Source organism: Anas platyrhynchos, chromosome 8, assembly GCF_047663525.1.
Source record: "Anas platyrhynchos isolate ZD024472 breed Pekin duck chromosome 8, IASCAAS_PekinDuck_T2T, whole genome shotgun sequence".
Taxonomy (NCBI): Eukaryota; Metazoa; Chordata; class Aves; order Anseriformes; family Anatidae; genus Anas; species Anas platyrhynchos.
Window position 1 is genome coordinate 18,569,460 of NC_092594.1, and position 15,786 is coordinate 18,585,245.

The 15,786-nt window shown below is 43.2% G+C and overlaps 1 protein-coding gene across 10 annotated transcripts in view; it reads right to left on the reverse strand.

Annotated features, from left to right (window-relative positions):
* Window positions 1-576: 576 nt before the first annotated feature.
* Window positions 577-15,786, reverse strand: part of CEP350 (centrosomal protein 350) — a 72,708-nt gene continuing 57,498 nt past the window's right edge. For all 10 annotated transcript variants that reach the window (XM_038183220.2, XM_072041800.1, XM_038183221.2 and 7 more), the window contains 5 exons: window positions 13,641-15,718; window positions 12,220-12,621; window positions 11,986-12,132; window positions 10,698-10,820; window positions 577-4,690 (listed from right to left, as the gene is read on the reverse strand). In XM_038183220.2, the coding sequence (XP_038039148.2) occupies window positions 4,526-4,690; window positions 10,698-10,820; window positions 11,986-12,132; window positions 12,220-12,621; window positions 13,641-15,718 (2,915 nt within the window). In that variant the 3' untranslated portion in view covers window positions 577-4,525. The remainder of the gene's footprint in view (window positions 4,691-10,697; window positions 10,821-11,985; window positions 12,133-12,219; window positions 12,622-13,640; window positions 15,719-15,786) is intronic.

Below are 15,786 nucleotides of genomic sequence, written 5' to 3' on the forward strand. Positions count from 1 at the left end.
GAAGACAGTTTGCAACCGTCAGAGGAGAAAGGAAACCACAAGGATTTAGGACAGCTTCCTCAAGAAATGAAGCTTTCAGGCAGTGGCGTTCGCCCCCGCCAGCTGAGGAAGTGAGCAGAGCTGGGGGCAGCAGCTTTACTCAACTGTGAAAATTCAGGAGCCTAACTGAGTGCTCTGAAACAAGGCTTAGGCTCTGAAGAATTTCATTCCAACACTGTTAAGATCTTGTTTTCTTTTCTAAATTTTGGAAACCACGAGTTTTTAAAACGCATTTTACATAAAGGCAAGGAGTAATTTTTCTCCGGGCAAGGCTGTGTAGTGCCTTTCTGCAATGATTACACAATGTTATTTTCTGTTTTGGTTTTTATCAGTCAGCTTTAACAACAAGGAAATTCTAATAACGTGTGATTATAATTAAGGCAACTAATGGGATTTTGTGGACTGTGATTGGCATCGCAAGTACAGCATCAGACAGAGAGGGGAACGTATAAGGGACAAATCTCCAGGACACCTTCAGATTTAGCAGCCATTTGGGTAATTATAAATCTCCGTTTTATAAGGAACGAGGAAACAAGATTAATTTATAAATCAGTTTATTTACAGATTTTGTTCTCTTAAAGTACATTTCAGTTACGAAAGATATTTACACTGGTGTACACAGGGACCCCCCTGGTTATTTTACAGTTCTTAATTACAAAAACCCCTCCACATCCTTGGGTCTGTCTACTGTGCAAAGCTGCTCTGGATGTGAACATTTGCTGAAACTGGCCCAAAAACCAAGTTACCAGGTTATTTACACATACACAGTAAACAGGTTTCTTTTTAGTATCTCCACAACACAGTACATCGGGAGACGGAGCCTCCCAGAAGGCGGCTTTGCAAATGTATATCAAAAGGCTCTGCAAAGTCAAGGAAAAAAAACTATTAAATGCAGGTTAATTACAGTATTCCTCTTTCATCTGTATATATTTTTGCATTTAACGTTTAAATTACAAATAAGTTCAATAGTTTGCTTTTCTCCATTTTAGTTGATTTGTAAACACTTCAGATGCACTAAATACCTTGTAAGATTCAACTGTTTCTCTGCTGAAAAGTACTTTAGTTTCCTAATAGTCTTAAGGTAGCAAAGGGATATGAAAGTCAGAACTGCGCTCAGTTCCGTGCAGAATAGTCACTTAAAAGGTCTCTATCACTGTGCTACTGAAGATCTTCTGCAGGTACACACTTATTCAAGTATTGCAAAAAGCTAAGGCCACTTTTTCAAGAAAGGAAAGTGAACAAGACGGGATTTTTCCAATCCCTCAATTCCACCTTGTGAGCAGCGAGCCTCTGAAAGGCAGAAGTGCTGATTTGCCGCAGCTCAGCTCGGGAAGCATCCTGCTGCGAGAGGTACTCACGCTCCTGGTCCTCATGAGCCTGGGCTTTCCCGCCTGGCACCGAGATCCTTCCGAAAAGGGAATCGCATCTCCACAGTGACACTGGCCACTGCCTCAAAGAGCTTCCAGGTCTCGGAAAAAATCTCGCAGCCTCGAAACTTCTCACGGGGTTGGCACCAAGGTAACCAGGACCCGGTAGTATCATCTTGTTCTTTTAGTGGGGAGGTTGGGGAGAGGAGAGGAATACAGAACTCGGCCTCTGCTGTCAAGACTCCAGACTCCCCCCTACCTCCTCGTTATCAGACACGACCCAGACAGACCATTGCTTCATCGCAGTAATCATCAGTCCCAAAGTAACTCAACGCACTCGAGCTATTGAGCATACACTCAACTCAAAGCAACTCAACACACTTGAGGTATTGAGAAGAGAATTCACGTATATTCAAGTCTTTGTAGGGTTGCTCCTGTCGAGGATTGCTACCAAAAAAATAAACGGTGATGTTTGCAAAGGAATAAAGCCATTACTTACACAGTTTTCTTCTGCCCCACCAGCTGTAAAAACAACTTCTGTTGAGGGTGCTAAACTACTGCTGATCTAAACCAGCGAGACAACAGGCACATCATCTCCAATGGTCCCTGGCACCCTGGCAGGCCAACTGTGCAGCCTCCTCCCTGCTGATGGCTGCACAGAAAAGCCCCACCAGCCCCACAGGGCAGCTGAAAAGCCTCTGCGATGCGCAGCACCCTTCTCAGCACCGGCCACACCACCTACGGGACAGAAGCTAACTGCATGCCTCCGATACTCCAGCCTCCAACCTGCGCTGCGGGTTTCTACCTTCTTTCCGTAATTGCTACCTATAAAAATAACAATCGTTTCTATTGAAAAAGATACACCCAAGGAAAGGGAATCTGAGGCAGTGACCCAAGCAGTGACACCAGGCTGGTTAGATGCAGCAGCTTTAGTTTGCTTCTATTTTAAGCGTTTGAGAATTTCACAGTTCAGCATCATGACACCTTAGGCGGACAAATGAATCACTTAAGGAAAAAGGCTGGACGTTGCTCTGCCAAGACCATTTGACTTCCAGCCAGCCAGAAAGGCTGTTACTGCAGGACAGACGTGCATATGCCCTGCTGGAGGTGTTCCTATTACAGCGTTATCTCCTCCTTCTTCTTCTTCCACTTGTTAAGCTTCCATGCATATGGCTCCCCATTAACTCGCAAGTGAGGTGCTGGCAATACTACATCTGAGAGTCTGCTTGGACCTCTGATATATCCAACACTTCCCAGTGCTGTCCCTGAAGAATTACCAGCCACGTGTCGTTGTGCAAAATGCAAATATTCCAATGATAGCTCTCCAAAACAAAAACAAAAAAAAACAAAAAAAAAAAAAAAAGGAAAAGAAAAAAACTAATGGAGCACTAGTAGAGAGAGGCATCCTAAGAAGCCCAAGAACCAAGCAGATGAAAGAAGCAGCAGGTATCTCCCTCACCACGCCTATCGTGGGTAGCAGCATCTTTTGGAGACCTCCAAGAGGGCTTCGAAGCATCTTCCTGCACTCCGATGTGTCTGGAGAACCTGGCTCTCCTCTGCATCTTGTCCCAGGTTAACAATTCGGGACATCCACTATTAAGGCATCAATGTTCGACCCCAGATTGTCTGTGTTCATCCAAGAGAAACACTAGAATGGGGGGGACAGATTAGGAAAGAGAACTCAGCAGAAGGACACTGTGGTTCAACCCGGCACTGAATGACCCAGGTACCAGCTGCCCATTGCCTAGAAGTTCTGGGAAAGGAAGGAAACAGACAGAGCAGGGAAGTTTCACATCGTTTTTCAGCTCAGTCCCTTCACCTCTCCCTTGTCTCTGAATCAGGTGCAGAGAAGCTCCGTTCCTAGCTGTACTTTTGCTTCCCACCCCCAGTCAGCGAGGTTTGGTTCCTCTCACCTTCCCTGCATCTGCCTCGAGGAGTTGGAGGTTGTGTGTGAAGAATACAGACACCGGCAGTTTCCAGAACAGACGCTTCCTCAAGTTTGGCTTTCTCAAAATGTAAGATAGCACAACCAACTGCACAGGACACTCTCCTATAACCCACTTAATAAATTATCTGAAAATAAATTAAAAAAAGCCACAAGCACAAAACATGCAGACAGTCAAGCACTGCTTTCTTTGGTGAATACACTCTGTTCTCTAAATTGTTCAAGTGATTGCTTCTCCGATTTATTAGGTGACAAGAAGGGAGAAGGCTGAGGGTGTGAAGGCCAAATTTTTGCAAGGAAACATTTTCCACTCCTGCATGTCTCGTGCCTGAGAGAATCCTGAGTATCCGTTATCTAGGAGCAGCTGGTGCTCCAGGAAGTGAAGAAGTGCTACACGGTAGGAGGAAAGTTGTCCATGGGCTCATCTTTCACGTTTGGCATGAGGCGGCCTTTATCTCGCTCCACCTCTGGATTGAAGCACGTTACATAGGAAAAGCAGTAAGAATTCTTTACTTGAATGCAAAAAGCAACATCACCTAATTTCCCTGGACTGACTGGCACCGTATCTGGTACCACATCCCGAGAAGAAAGACGAAAACAACTTCACAGAAAATGGAATTAACTGGGCTCTGGAGCAGAAGAGACTGATGCACATTGTTAGGGCTGCAGGAGAAGAGGTGTTAAGGTTTTAACACTGTTCAGTATGGTAAATATTCAGTTATGACTAAAACCTGACCAAACCATTTCTTCTGCAAATCGCTCACATTTCTAAAGACAACTCGAGCACTGATGGCTGAGAGCCTTTCCAGCAAAACAGCCAATATCCCAAATTAACCCACCCCTTTCAGAACACAGGCTGCACATCAAAGCCCCAGGGCAGGGGCCACGGACAGCTGCCGACAGCTCTGTGGCAGAACTGTGTCGGCACGCAAACAGTCTGAGCACTCCACAATGCAGCCTCTAGTGAGGATCGGCTTGTTCCAAGCAACAAATCCGGTGCGAGGTCTCTAGCGGCAGAGGATGCAAGTTCAGGTTGCTGCAATCGCATCTGTACTGCCTTTAAAACCCACATGTGGAAGTCCAGCAGCAGTGCTCGCAGGGTGGAGAGTACGTTGGGAGTCAGAAAGGCCCATGACTCAGTGGTTACGTAGCGTCAAGTTTATTTTCAGCTCTGTCAGACAAGCAGTAATCTCCGCTGTTTCTCATTTATCTGGTTCAGTACATCAACAGTGTCTCTGATTAAGGCCTCGAAGATCCCATCTGCCAACTGCATCTTTACACACAGTTCGTCCTCGTCGTAGTTCACCCACTGTGCTTCTTCCTCGTGAAGTTCCTGCACCTGGGAGCGTAGAGAGGAAAAGGCAGAACAAACAAACATTACAACTCCGTTGCTTTACGATAATATCCCCTGCAAAGTTCCAGAAAGAGTCCATAACAGCCTGTATCTGCCAACGGCATGTCTGTCTTTGCAAAAGATTACAGGAAACGCTTGGAATAGCAAAACAGACACGGAGCTATTTGAACCAGGCTATTTCACCGCATGGACATTTGCTGCCTTTCACCATGCTACTTGTTTCAAAGGATTTCATATTCCTGCACAAGTTTTTCACTTGAAAGAGCTCAGCTAATGGGATATTTTTGACCAACACCAGCACAAGCTCCATTAAAAACTCCCTAATTGCCCATTTGCAGGAAGCTGATTTCATGCAGCTTAAACTGGTAAGGAATCATGCAAAGGGCTTCAAAAGGGGAAGGAAAAAAAAAAAAAGAAAAGATTTGACTGCAGTTCAGATTATTTGAATTAGGAAACCTAAAGGAACTTACAAACTTCTCCAGTTCTTCTATATTGGAAGACAAAACACTGGTGTGTGTTGTATGGCAGTCTTACAACTCATTTGCACAAAATACTTCATGCTTCATTGGATTTGAGAGCATTATTACAAATTGAGTTTTGTGCTCTTACAGTCAGAATAGCTCAATGCATATTTATTTCTGTTTCTTCTTAAATTGTTGACATGCAAAATCCCATTTCACTGGTCACTGGCAAATAGGTGTCTGAGTAACAGACAGAAGTGAGTGATCTCACTCAGCAAGTAAATTCGCACCAGGAGTCTCTCCAAATTCCACACCTCCAATTAAACTTACTAAAAATTTGTTTTGGTAACTATTTTAGTATTACATACACATCCTAACAAAGCTCAAACTTTCTCAAAAAAAACGGAGAGTGGGGACAAACATCACTCTTTAAAACGATCTACTAGTCGGGTATCAATATGTAATAGTGTTGTCATCTCAACGAGCACAAGAGCTATAGCCCCAGTGCACTCTTCCTTCCATCTGAAGCTGAAGTGTGCAGCAAGTTGCCTGTTTTGGAGGTGACAGCTGCGGCAGCACAGTGATGACTCAATAACCCAAACACAGCGTGAAGCCCAAGAGCAGGCTGCTCTGGGAACCCCAGGGAAGCTGCATTGCTTCCAGGGTTTTTAGCCATTCATAAGGCTTCAGTTACACACGGGTTTTCGGTCTGACAGCTCTTTTCTCCTTCTCCTAAGAGAGCCTGGGGAGAGGGGCAGGGATCTCATCCTGCACACAGCTTTGGAAGAGTCACACTAAATGCTTACAAATCTCCGTGCTACCGCAGCAAGCATCCTTTTTGGCACAGCCCTCATTTCCCTTACAGCTGTCAAAGATGGAGTGTAATGGTTTCGTTGTGCTCCTTACTAGCAATGAAGAAGCAACGGTACTGGCGATCAAATTCTGAACATGCATCGCAGGCAAAAAATAGTTTAAACTGTGAACACTATCAAGTGACAGATAATTGAGTGTAAGTTTGTTTCAGCCATCCACCCCCACACAGACTTCTGAGGTCTCTCCCTCGAGAAGCTTGCTGCCTACACTCAGTATGTGCTGGTTGTAAATTTTGATAAGCCTTGGACTAAACCAAAGCAGCGTGTCCCATATCCTCTCATTAACAAGGAGGTATAAAACAAGCACCAATTTGGAGCTGATCACATGTTGCGTGACCGCACACAGACCACTTAGATGAGGAAGAGCAGGAGACAGGCAACCTGGAAAGAAGAGGGTGCCACAAAGAAGTGTTACCGAAAAAGACAGGTCTTGGAGAGCAAACGGAGGCACCAAAAAGGAGACAGTGAAGATCCTAACTAGAGGAAAGATCCTGGAAGGGAGGGAAGATCCTAAAGATGAGAGAGATGGGTGGAGACGAGTGTTGGTGGACCTTGGCCCATGACTCCCACGACTGGCAGCCAGGAGCAGCTGCACAACACCAACCCACACAACCTTCTGCCTGACCATCCCTGGCCAGCAGCATCCTCCCTGCTGGGAACGTAAGGCGAGACCTGCTGAGCTTTAGAGAAAGTTTTGACTTCTGTAGACTCCCATTCAAAATCATTAACATCTGCAAAATAAACTACATTGAAGGAGTCACTAGATCATTTGGGAGGCTGGAAATAAGAGAAATCCAGAAATAAACCACTGCCTTGGAAGAAGGCCAGTATGAGGAAGGCAGGTAGGCCCATTTTCACAGCACTTCATGCCCGGTGTTTGGAAACGTTAAGATGTATAACTGTGCTCAAGAGCAGGCTTTGATTCTCTTCTTACAGTTTGACTTCCCTTGGGTTTAGGTCGTGGGGGCCACAGAAGCAGGCTTCTGATTAAGCCAGCTTGACAGGGACAGCTCTGCTTTGCTGGGGAATTCAAAATCGCACGGAGAACATTTTAGCCCTCGAGTCAACAGGCCAGAAGGATCAAGTGCTTTTCAACACTCTGTTGGCAGGCTTGTCAGGTGTAAAAACTGAACATGTAGGTTTGGCAGTAACGTGTGAGCTTTACTTTCTGAAGCTCAGGATAAAAGAAAAGGGGTGGGAGGGTCAGCACAGGGAAAGCAACAGCAGTGTTTGTTCTGGCCCTATGCAAACAGATCAGCACAAAGGTTTTGGCTGGAGACCCAAATGGAAAAATAGTGAGAGCAATCTATTGTTAGCACCTGAACTTAAATAAGGAGATATAAAGGCTCTTACTGTAGCTTACAAAGGTTTTGAAAGGTCTAGGGAACACTGATACACCCAAAGCAGCACCTCTGCCTACGTGTACGTCTGAGATTCTCCCCACAGAGCACAGACAGAACACACAAAATAAAGGAGGCAATACTAAGGGACATGAAATGAAAAGCAAACATCTACACGTTCCTTTACCTTGATTTGAAACTGAAAGTGAAGATTTGCTGTAAACATTAGTAGTCGGAACAACTGCCTAGCAGACAAGATCTCTCCTAACAGATTCTGTTACAAATACTTTCTGAGGAGAGAACCCGCAAAAAAAAGAGAAGAGCACAATTGTTTGTTTTTTTGTTTTTTTTTTTGCTTTTGTCACTGGCAGAAAACCCTTGACAACTATTTTAGTGTGGGAAAGAACAGACAAAAGTGAAAACAGGACTAAAGATGCAGTTGCTGGTGGAAGTAGCAGAGGCCAAGGCAAAGCAAACAGGTGAAGGGCTGGGCTGATCCATCCACTTCTCCCCTTGATTCCCAGCTGGTGCAAAGGCAGACGGGCACCTGCACCTCCTCGCATCACCAGGCACTGCCCTAACACAGGCTGCTTCTGCTGTCATGCTCCCTCCCACCACACTGAACCTTTGCTGCAGTCAAGGACTACTGCCAGGAACTAGGTTTGGTGTAATGAGCCTTCTAGGAGACATCCAGGAATAACCAGGGAGAGATTAAGCCAGGCAAAATAATCTGGCACTTGCTCTGTGCCTTCAGAGAAACCTATGTCAGCTGAGCACACAGACTTGGCTCTGGGTTTTAGAGCCACCCCCCTGTCAAGGCAGACAATGTCACTATTTGACAATCATTACTAATGTGCTGGAGAAGTAAGCACGCAACAGACTCTGCTTTCTCCATATAAAAACCCTGGCATTAGTCATACCTAGCTCCTGGGTCAGGCAGTATTGGATAGTCAGATGTGTTTAACCCCTCTCAAAGTCACTAAAAATATGTAGTTGTCTCAATAAAAGCTGAGAAAATGTGTTTTCATTTGAAAATGACTTTTACTTGAATGAGAAATTAAGAAACTGGGAAGGACTGGTGCTCAGAGCTTAAATGCAAGTAACAGAAGTCAAAGAAGGTTCACCTCTCTTATAAAATATAATGTTTTATTTTAACTGCTTATCTTTATAAGCAGACAAAGAATGCAGAGAATCAATCAGCTCCTCTATGCAGTAAAATGACACACCCTGCACACTGTAACATAGATATCTGCTAAATAAATCTTCACGTAACTTGAAGAAACAGAGCATTTTTGGTTGTGGTTGATTTCTTAAGAATCTTCTAACAGCATCTAAACCTACCAAAAAGTCTTGATTTCTTTTTCAGCAAATCATTGTGTTGTACGGTTTGAATCTATTTCAGACAAAATTTGTGAAACTCCAAATCTGAATCCTCTGTTTGGGGCTACACCGTGAGTTACCAGCAGACAGGCAGCAGATCTTTCACAGACCTGTATATCCAACTGTGAACTCGGATTTGTATTACCACAGAGCTCATAAACTTAAGGAGAACTTGAAGGCTGACCAGGAGACAGAGAAAGCTATCCAAGTAGTTTGTATTTTATAGGGATTGTAATAGAATAAGGTAAAAGGAATCGAGCATCATCTCCTTAGAACTCTGTTCTAACTGAAACCAGGGCAGCTTTTTAGTTAGAAGCTTCTCTGACAGCAGCTCATGTTGCAGTATGAATTTGGTAGCAATGCCACTGAGACTGCCTTATTCCCAAAGCATGGCATGCTGCAATCTTCACAGTTATTCCCAGCCTTCAGATAAAATTTTATTATCACACTCTAGTGAGAACAAAATAAAATTAAGCATGTTATTTATTAAGCCAAACTTGCCAGAGCTCTATTAATCTCTCATGTCTGGGTCTGCATGTAAATTGCTGGCCAGATTGTCTGAACTTCCCACTTATTCTACCTAAAGCACTTTGATGCCTTCAACTGGAGCAATTTTTCACAGTCAGGAATCCTTCTTTCAGGTGTGGCTCTAAGAAATCTGAAGTCAACGTCTAAAACTGGTACACAAGCATAACAGTTGTACTATTAATCCTCTCAGAGATTTAAACATAACACTTTTTGCACACACTACAAACAGCCTCTGTAACCCAGAACCAAGAGTACTAGGACATGCAGGTCCTATACACAAGCCTTTTATTTACATACAATTCAAATTAACCCCCTGGGAAAAAGCCTGTGTCGGAAACCTTCCACTGATGGGCAATTAGAAGACCACACGACCCATGACCTGAAGTTAGCTCTGTGTGCGCGTGTGTGGAATCAATTTCAGGTATAATTAAGTAAAGCACGGTGTTAATGACAACTCATATTTCCAAGTGGAACCTTCACCATCATTATAGCCAATAAAGATGTTAATCATCCTGCAACACAAGCCAACCTTTCAAAAACTAGTACACAGCCAGATGCGCTCTACCTTGTGCTGTTCTAACAGTGAACTGTCTCTACCCAGCTGCATTCACTAAGTTCACAGCAAGCACTACAGAAGCAGAAGTCACAGTCACTGCTTAGCTTTGAGGAAAAGCTTAGCTGTGGGTTCCACCTGGCAAACTGTTTGCCTTGTACTAGGTACGTATCGTTATTCACACTGTCTTGTTGAAGTCTTTGCTCTTTTACCCCAAAGACTTTTGCAGCCTTTTGGTTGACTCTGGTTAGCAATCAAGTCTATTATGTTTCCAGTATCACTGCCTCCAATTAATCAGTATTACTTCAAAATAGAAACATTTCAAATTAAAGTAAAAGGAAAAATGTATTTTCTTCCCAAAGAAAAAGTTAACTCTCCTTTCAGTCAAGTATTCCAGTTTCTCCTGCAAATTCACGCTTTAAATTGTGGGGAATGTGCAAATCTAACTTCCAGGAAAATCCAGTATGAACTGAGAATTCAAGCAATTCACCTTACTTCATGTGGTTGTGGATGCCCCATCCCCAAAGGTCTTCAAGACTAGGTCAGATGAGGCCCTGAGCAACCTGATCTAGAGGGTGGCGTCCCTGCCTATGGCAGGGCGTTGGAACTAGATGATATTTAAGGTCCCTTCCAACCCAAGCCATTCTATTATTCTATGATTCATTCGTACTGGACTTGTTTTGTGTTTTGCTTTGTTTTGGCAAGAAAAATAAATAAATAAAAAAATAAACATCTTCCATTGAGATCTTATGCACACTTTGCGTTCTGTAAATAGTATGTTCAAATGCTGAAATGTATGACCATGTTATACTTCACTCTGAGGGACAGAATCTGAAATGTCCGTATTCATTTACTCACCAATATATGATCCACTCTATCTCGTTTCTTCCGCCCAAATTTCATCATCTTCTGCCAGTCTGTTTTGTGATTAGGTTCTTTCCTCAGGCTGAACAACTTCAGTACTTCAGCTGCAATGAAGCTCTACAGAACAGAAAAGGTGAGATTTATCATATTTGAGCTCAGAAATGACACGCATACACAACGTTCTTTCCCTAAAGAGTAAGACTATAAATGCATAGGAGGCTTCTGTTTGGCCAAGGGATATATGGTGAATACAAGTAAGTTGCAGTGCAAGTCTCTGAGGTAGCCTTACACAGACAGAACAATTATTAAATCCAGAAGTGGGAAAAAAAAATAACACCCATTCCTGGAACAATCTTGAGAACAAGAATTTTCAGTTAAGCAGTACAGTAAACAGAAGATTATGACAGTTCATTTTGTAGGAAGTTATTAAAGAAAAGAAGGGTGTGAGTTTGGTGTCCTTGTCCTGTGACCATGTTCTCCTATGCCACAGGTTTCTCAAAGTCTTCTCAACTAAACAGGTTGATTCAGATACTATTTCTGACTTTTCTAGAGAGTTAACATGCTTTATCTTCTGCAGGTTTATCAAAATACAGTCCAAAATAACAATTCAAGAAGAAACAGTACACCTAAGAGCTGTCATTTATGTCCTGTCAAGCTGTATTACAAGTTCTTTGTTGAGCACCTTCTGAAGCAATTTTTTTTCCCCCTCAACAACCAGCCCTACAAGTTTAACTTTGGTCCAATCAGGCTCCACCTTTTGGGGGTTTTGTCCTTTCTCAAGCACTACCACCAGCAACAGGATTTCTCCTTTGGCCAAATGCAGCAATAACCTCACCAGTCAAAGTCTGGATCCATACAGGCAACTCCCACTGTTCTCAGTGAGGTTGGCACAGGTGTGTCTGATGAAAAAATCCAGCTCATCCCATTTGGCCCAACCCTACAGTTGGATCCATGCCACTATACCCAATACAGAGTTCCAACGAGGTCTGCTGAAGCAGCAGTCTGTCAGCATACCAATTTTGTAAGACCAAGGTCTTCCTGTCAGTTCTGCATAGAGGATTGTGGTTTAAAAGTAACTAGTATCAGCCAAGATGACTGGGAGGCAAATCCTTTGAGTAAAATGGAGCATCTTGACAAATTCCCTTTCAGGTTTGTCATCTCATTTCTCTTCTCAACACTTCTCATATTGGATAGATCTGTTACTACCTTTTTACCCTCAGGCAACTGTCACTACAACATTTTTCATCTCCTCTTCCCTGTTATCACAAGGATTTCTTCCTACCTTGATTTCATCCAGATCATTTGGATCTTTTACTCGGCGAAAGTAAGCAGATGCAATCCTACATGGTTTCATCCAAATAGGCTGATTTAGATTAGGATCCTCAGCAAAGATTTCTCCAAAGATCTCTCTTGTTAAATCAAATACCACCTTAACAAAGGAAGAAGTGAGAATTAAGGCTTCTGATCTTCATGGTAACAATTCAAAGGACAAGAACAAAATGCCTGAAAACCGTACCTTTTTATAGACCTGTTTGTTTATCGTGTCGGTGTCCTGCTCTTTAATGGTACCACTAAGATCAGTGTGAAGGCTGAAATTCTGAAGATCATGACCCAGCTCTTTCAGTTTCCAGAGTTCCTCAGCTGCTGCATGCACCATCCCTTCCACCTCCACCGCAGTATGAGGGACTGCCAAAGGCTCCTCACACGGCTTTGTTGGAACTTTCTGTGCTTCTACCTTGGGCAGCACTGCTGGTTCCTCAGCTTGCTTCTGCTGGACCTTACGGGAGCTAAGGCCATAGTCCTCATCAAACCAGTCTTGATCATCTCCCAGCACGCTCAGGAACTCCCGATTGAGCTCCAGCTCAGCCAGCCTCTTGGCAAGCTCCTCCTGACCGCTCGCACCAAACACTGGACTCTCCTGTGAATTAAGGAGTCACGGAGCAAATATAAAACAGTGTCACACCATTGCCTATCAGGCATTCAACTTGTATCTTTAAGTGCTCTACTAACTGGCTACATATGCACCACTACTCTCATAAGATAATAAGATAATAAACGGTGCATAGTAAAATTAGAAATGTTTCAACTCAGATACCTGGATCTTCTACCACTCCTGAAGAACACTTTCAGGGGGTTCCTACAGAGCTTTCAGAGGCTTCCTACAGAAGACTACCTGTACCTGCCCACTGCGTGTCCTGATGTTTAACTGTTTAGGAAAGGCTGAGTAGTTTAAAGAATGATAATGTGACACATAACTTTTCACTTTGCTTACCAGCAAGTCTCAGATCTGCTTCAACAGCCTAAAAGCTTTTAGCAGGCAATGGCCGTTTTAGTGACTGAGCAATGGCGAAATGAGCTGAAGCTTTCTGTGATGATAATATATTGAGATCAATGGCATAGCAGACAGGTTTACTGACATCTTCAGCAGAAAGGCCAAGTTCTAAATCTGTGTCATTAATGGTTGTTCTGAGGAAGCTTGAACTTCCACTGCTCATGATATATTACTTCTGTGGACAGAGCAGTCTGACAACTTAACGATCCCTATAGCAACTAATTATTTTACAAGATGATTGTTTCATATCAAGGATGGACAGAGGTAAGTTTACAGTTTAATGTACTTTGACATTTTTAGAATAAAATTGAGGGTAACGATTAAGTGAAATCAAACACGTAAGCAGAATGCAATCTAAATTAAGTATTCTTCACTTTGATGTGCCAAAACTTGTCTTTAAGCCTGCAGGGCTACTAAAGTGAGTTGGGAATGGGGAAACGTGAGAACACACATTACACCCATACATACAGACACAATCTTCACACCACCAAACAGAACTTGGGAGAAAACAACTGGTGCTACACTGCATCCTTCAGATTCAATAACCATCAGTCAAAGCAACCATCATCAACTCTTAAAATTAGCACAAAATATTTGTTACTCACTGGTCTGGGACACATGTCTGGAGAGGAAAGTTCTTCTCTTTCATCTTCCAAGTCCGAGCTTAGAAAAAAATTATTAAGTCCATCAGGAATCTGCTTTTCTACTTGCTGGGATGGGGTATTGGATTCTTCCCTCACATCACAGAGTTCCTGGTTGCTGAGTTGGATTTTCTCATTCCTGACCTTCTTTATTTGCTGTAACTGATTGACCGTGTCTTTCACAAAATCTTTAAGCAGACTGTCTGTCAGCAAACTGACCTTTTCCAGTTGGTCTTTCGACTTTTCTTCTTCTCTAAATGGTAGTCTAAGCTGGGCTTCTAATTGGTTCTTTTCTTTTGTCAGCAAATCCAGAAGTGGAGTTGGAGGCTTCTCCACAACGTCAGGAGAGAGATCATCTAACTTTTCAGAACACTCTTCCCCCAGTGTTTTCTGCCTCTCCAGTTTTTCAGAAAGGAAATCCGAGATGTCATCCAACTGAACAGTGGAAATCTTGTCCATCACACCAGAAATGGGAAGAGCAAGGTCGGCCTCCTCTTTTATAGCATGCTTCAGATAAGCCACCACAGACTGTTCTGGGACAAGTGATTCAGTAGCTACAGAAATCTCCTTCATGCTGTTTGCTTTGGAAGATGTCCCCTCATCAATGTTTTCTCCAGCTGAGGCTTCCGAAACAGCTGTGCCTGCAGGAGCTTTATCCTGGGAAGAGTTCTCTGTTGCACTTCTGCTCTGGCTTTCATCTTCTTTGCCAGATTTGGAACTTCCTTTGCCTTTCTGCTCAGCTTTGTGTTGCTTCTCCAGTCTGTCATCAAAGAATGAATCTTCATCCTTATTTGTGTCTAAATGGCTATCAATACTTTCTGCAATGTGAGAGATTTTTTGAGGAGGAGCAAAAATACCGTGCCTTTCTTTGCAATCAAAATATTTAATACCATCGTAAGTTCCATTATTGTTCCCTTCAGGTTTATCCAACTCCACACCAGCCCAAAACCCTTTGGCAAATTTAGTCAGACCTTTGAATCGCAGTGTTCCAGGTTGGACTTTACTCACAAGGACCCTATCACCAATGCTGAAGTTTGACAAATTATCTGTTTCTTCTGTGACTGAACCAGAGGCCCATGGCAGTGGCTGAGTAGAAGCCTGTTCTTTCTCCACATCAATGCGTTCAGTATTTTTCATAAGTTCTGTTGGAGACTTAAGTTCCAACAATCTCTCCGAATGCTTGCTGCTGGAGAGAGAAAGAGATTTGTCACTGAGGTATTCGCTGATTTCGCCATCACTGCCAAGGCTCGTGGATCTGCTTCTGTTGGTTTGTGTGTGCTGTGACTGCTCTCCCAGTGAGTGAGTGTCCCCTTTAGGGGAGAGAAGGGACGCTTCAAAGTCATCTTTGTAATGTTCCACAGCAAGTGTTTCTTCAATTGCTGCCTGTTTCCTGGAGGAGGATCCTTCAAAGTCTTCAACGTATGATGGCTCTTTTTGACTAAACAGGTGTTCTGAAAGCTGATCATCTTTTTCCTCTGCTGATTTGCTCAATTTGCAATAAGACTCCTCTACGTTTGGGACAGTTACAGCATCTTTGTCTGCCAGTCTCTGTTCTAAGACTTCCTCTTTACCATGAAGGCTTTCCACAGACAAACCAAAAGGTTCCTTTAGGGAGTGTTCATTTGCAGAATGGAGGACTTTCTCTGGAATAACGCCCAATGAACTCTCCTGTTCTTTATCTAAAGTCAACAACACATCAGAACTTTCCAAAGGTTTAATATAAGAATCTTCAATCTCGTATTCTTCTGATTTTATATATTCCAAGTCTTCTGGTATCTCAGATTTATGACTGAAGACAGCCTCCTCATTGGGTACACTTATTGCAATGCTTGTTGACCCATGTGATATCCTACTAATACCTTTTATGTCTTTGAGAAGAGCTGATGAGGACACGTGATCGAGGGAATCACCAGATCCTGCTCTGGAACTCCTTGGTGACATTAAAACTGAGGAAGATTTTCTGGAAGGTTCTTCTGCATGAACATCTGTCACCTTCTTGCTGTGCACAGACACAGATCTCTCGGTTCTTGATGACACAGCATCTTGAAAGAAAATAAAAAGTGAATCATAAGAAGTGAATCACAACAGATGGCATAGCCTGCACTGTCTC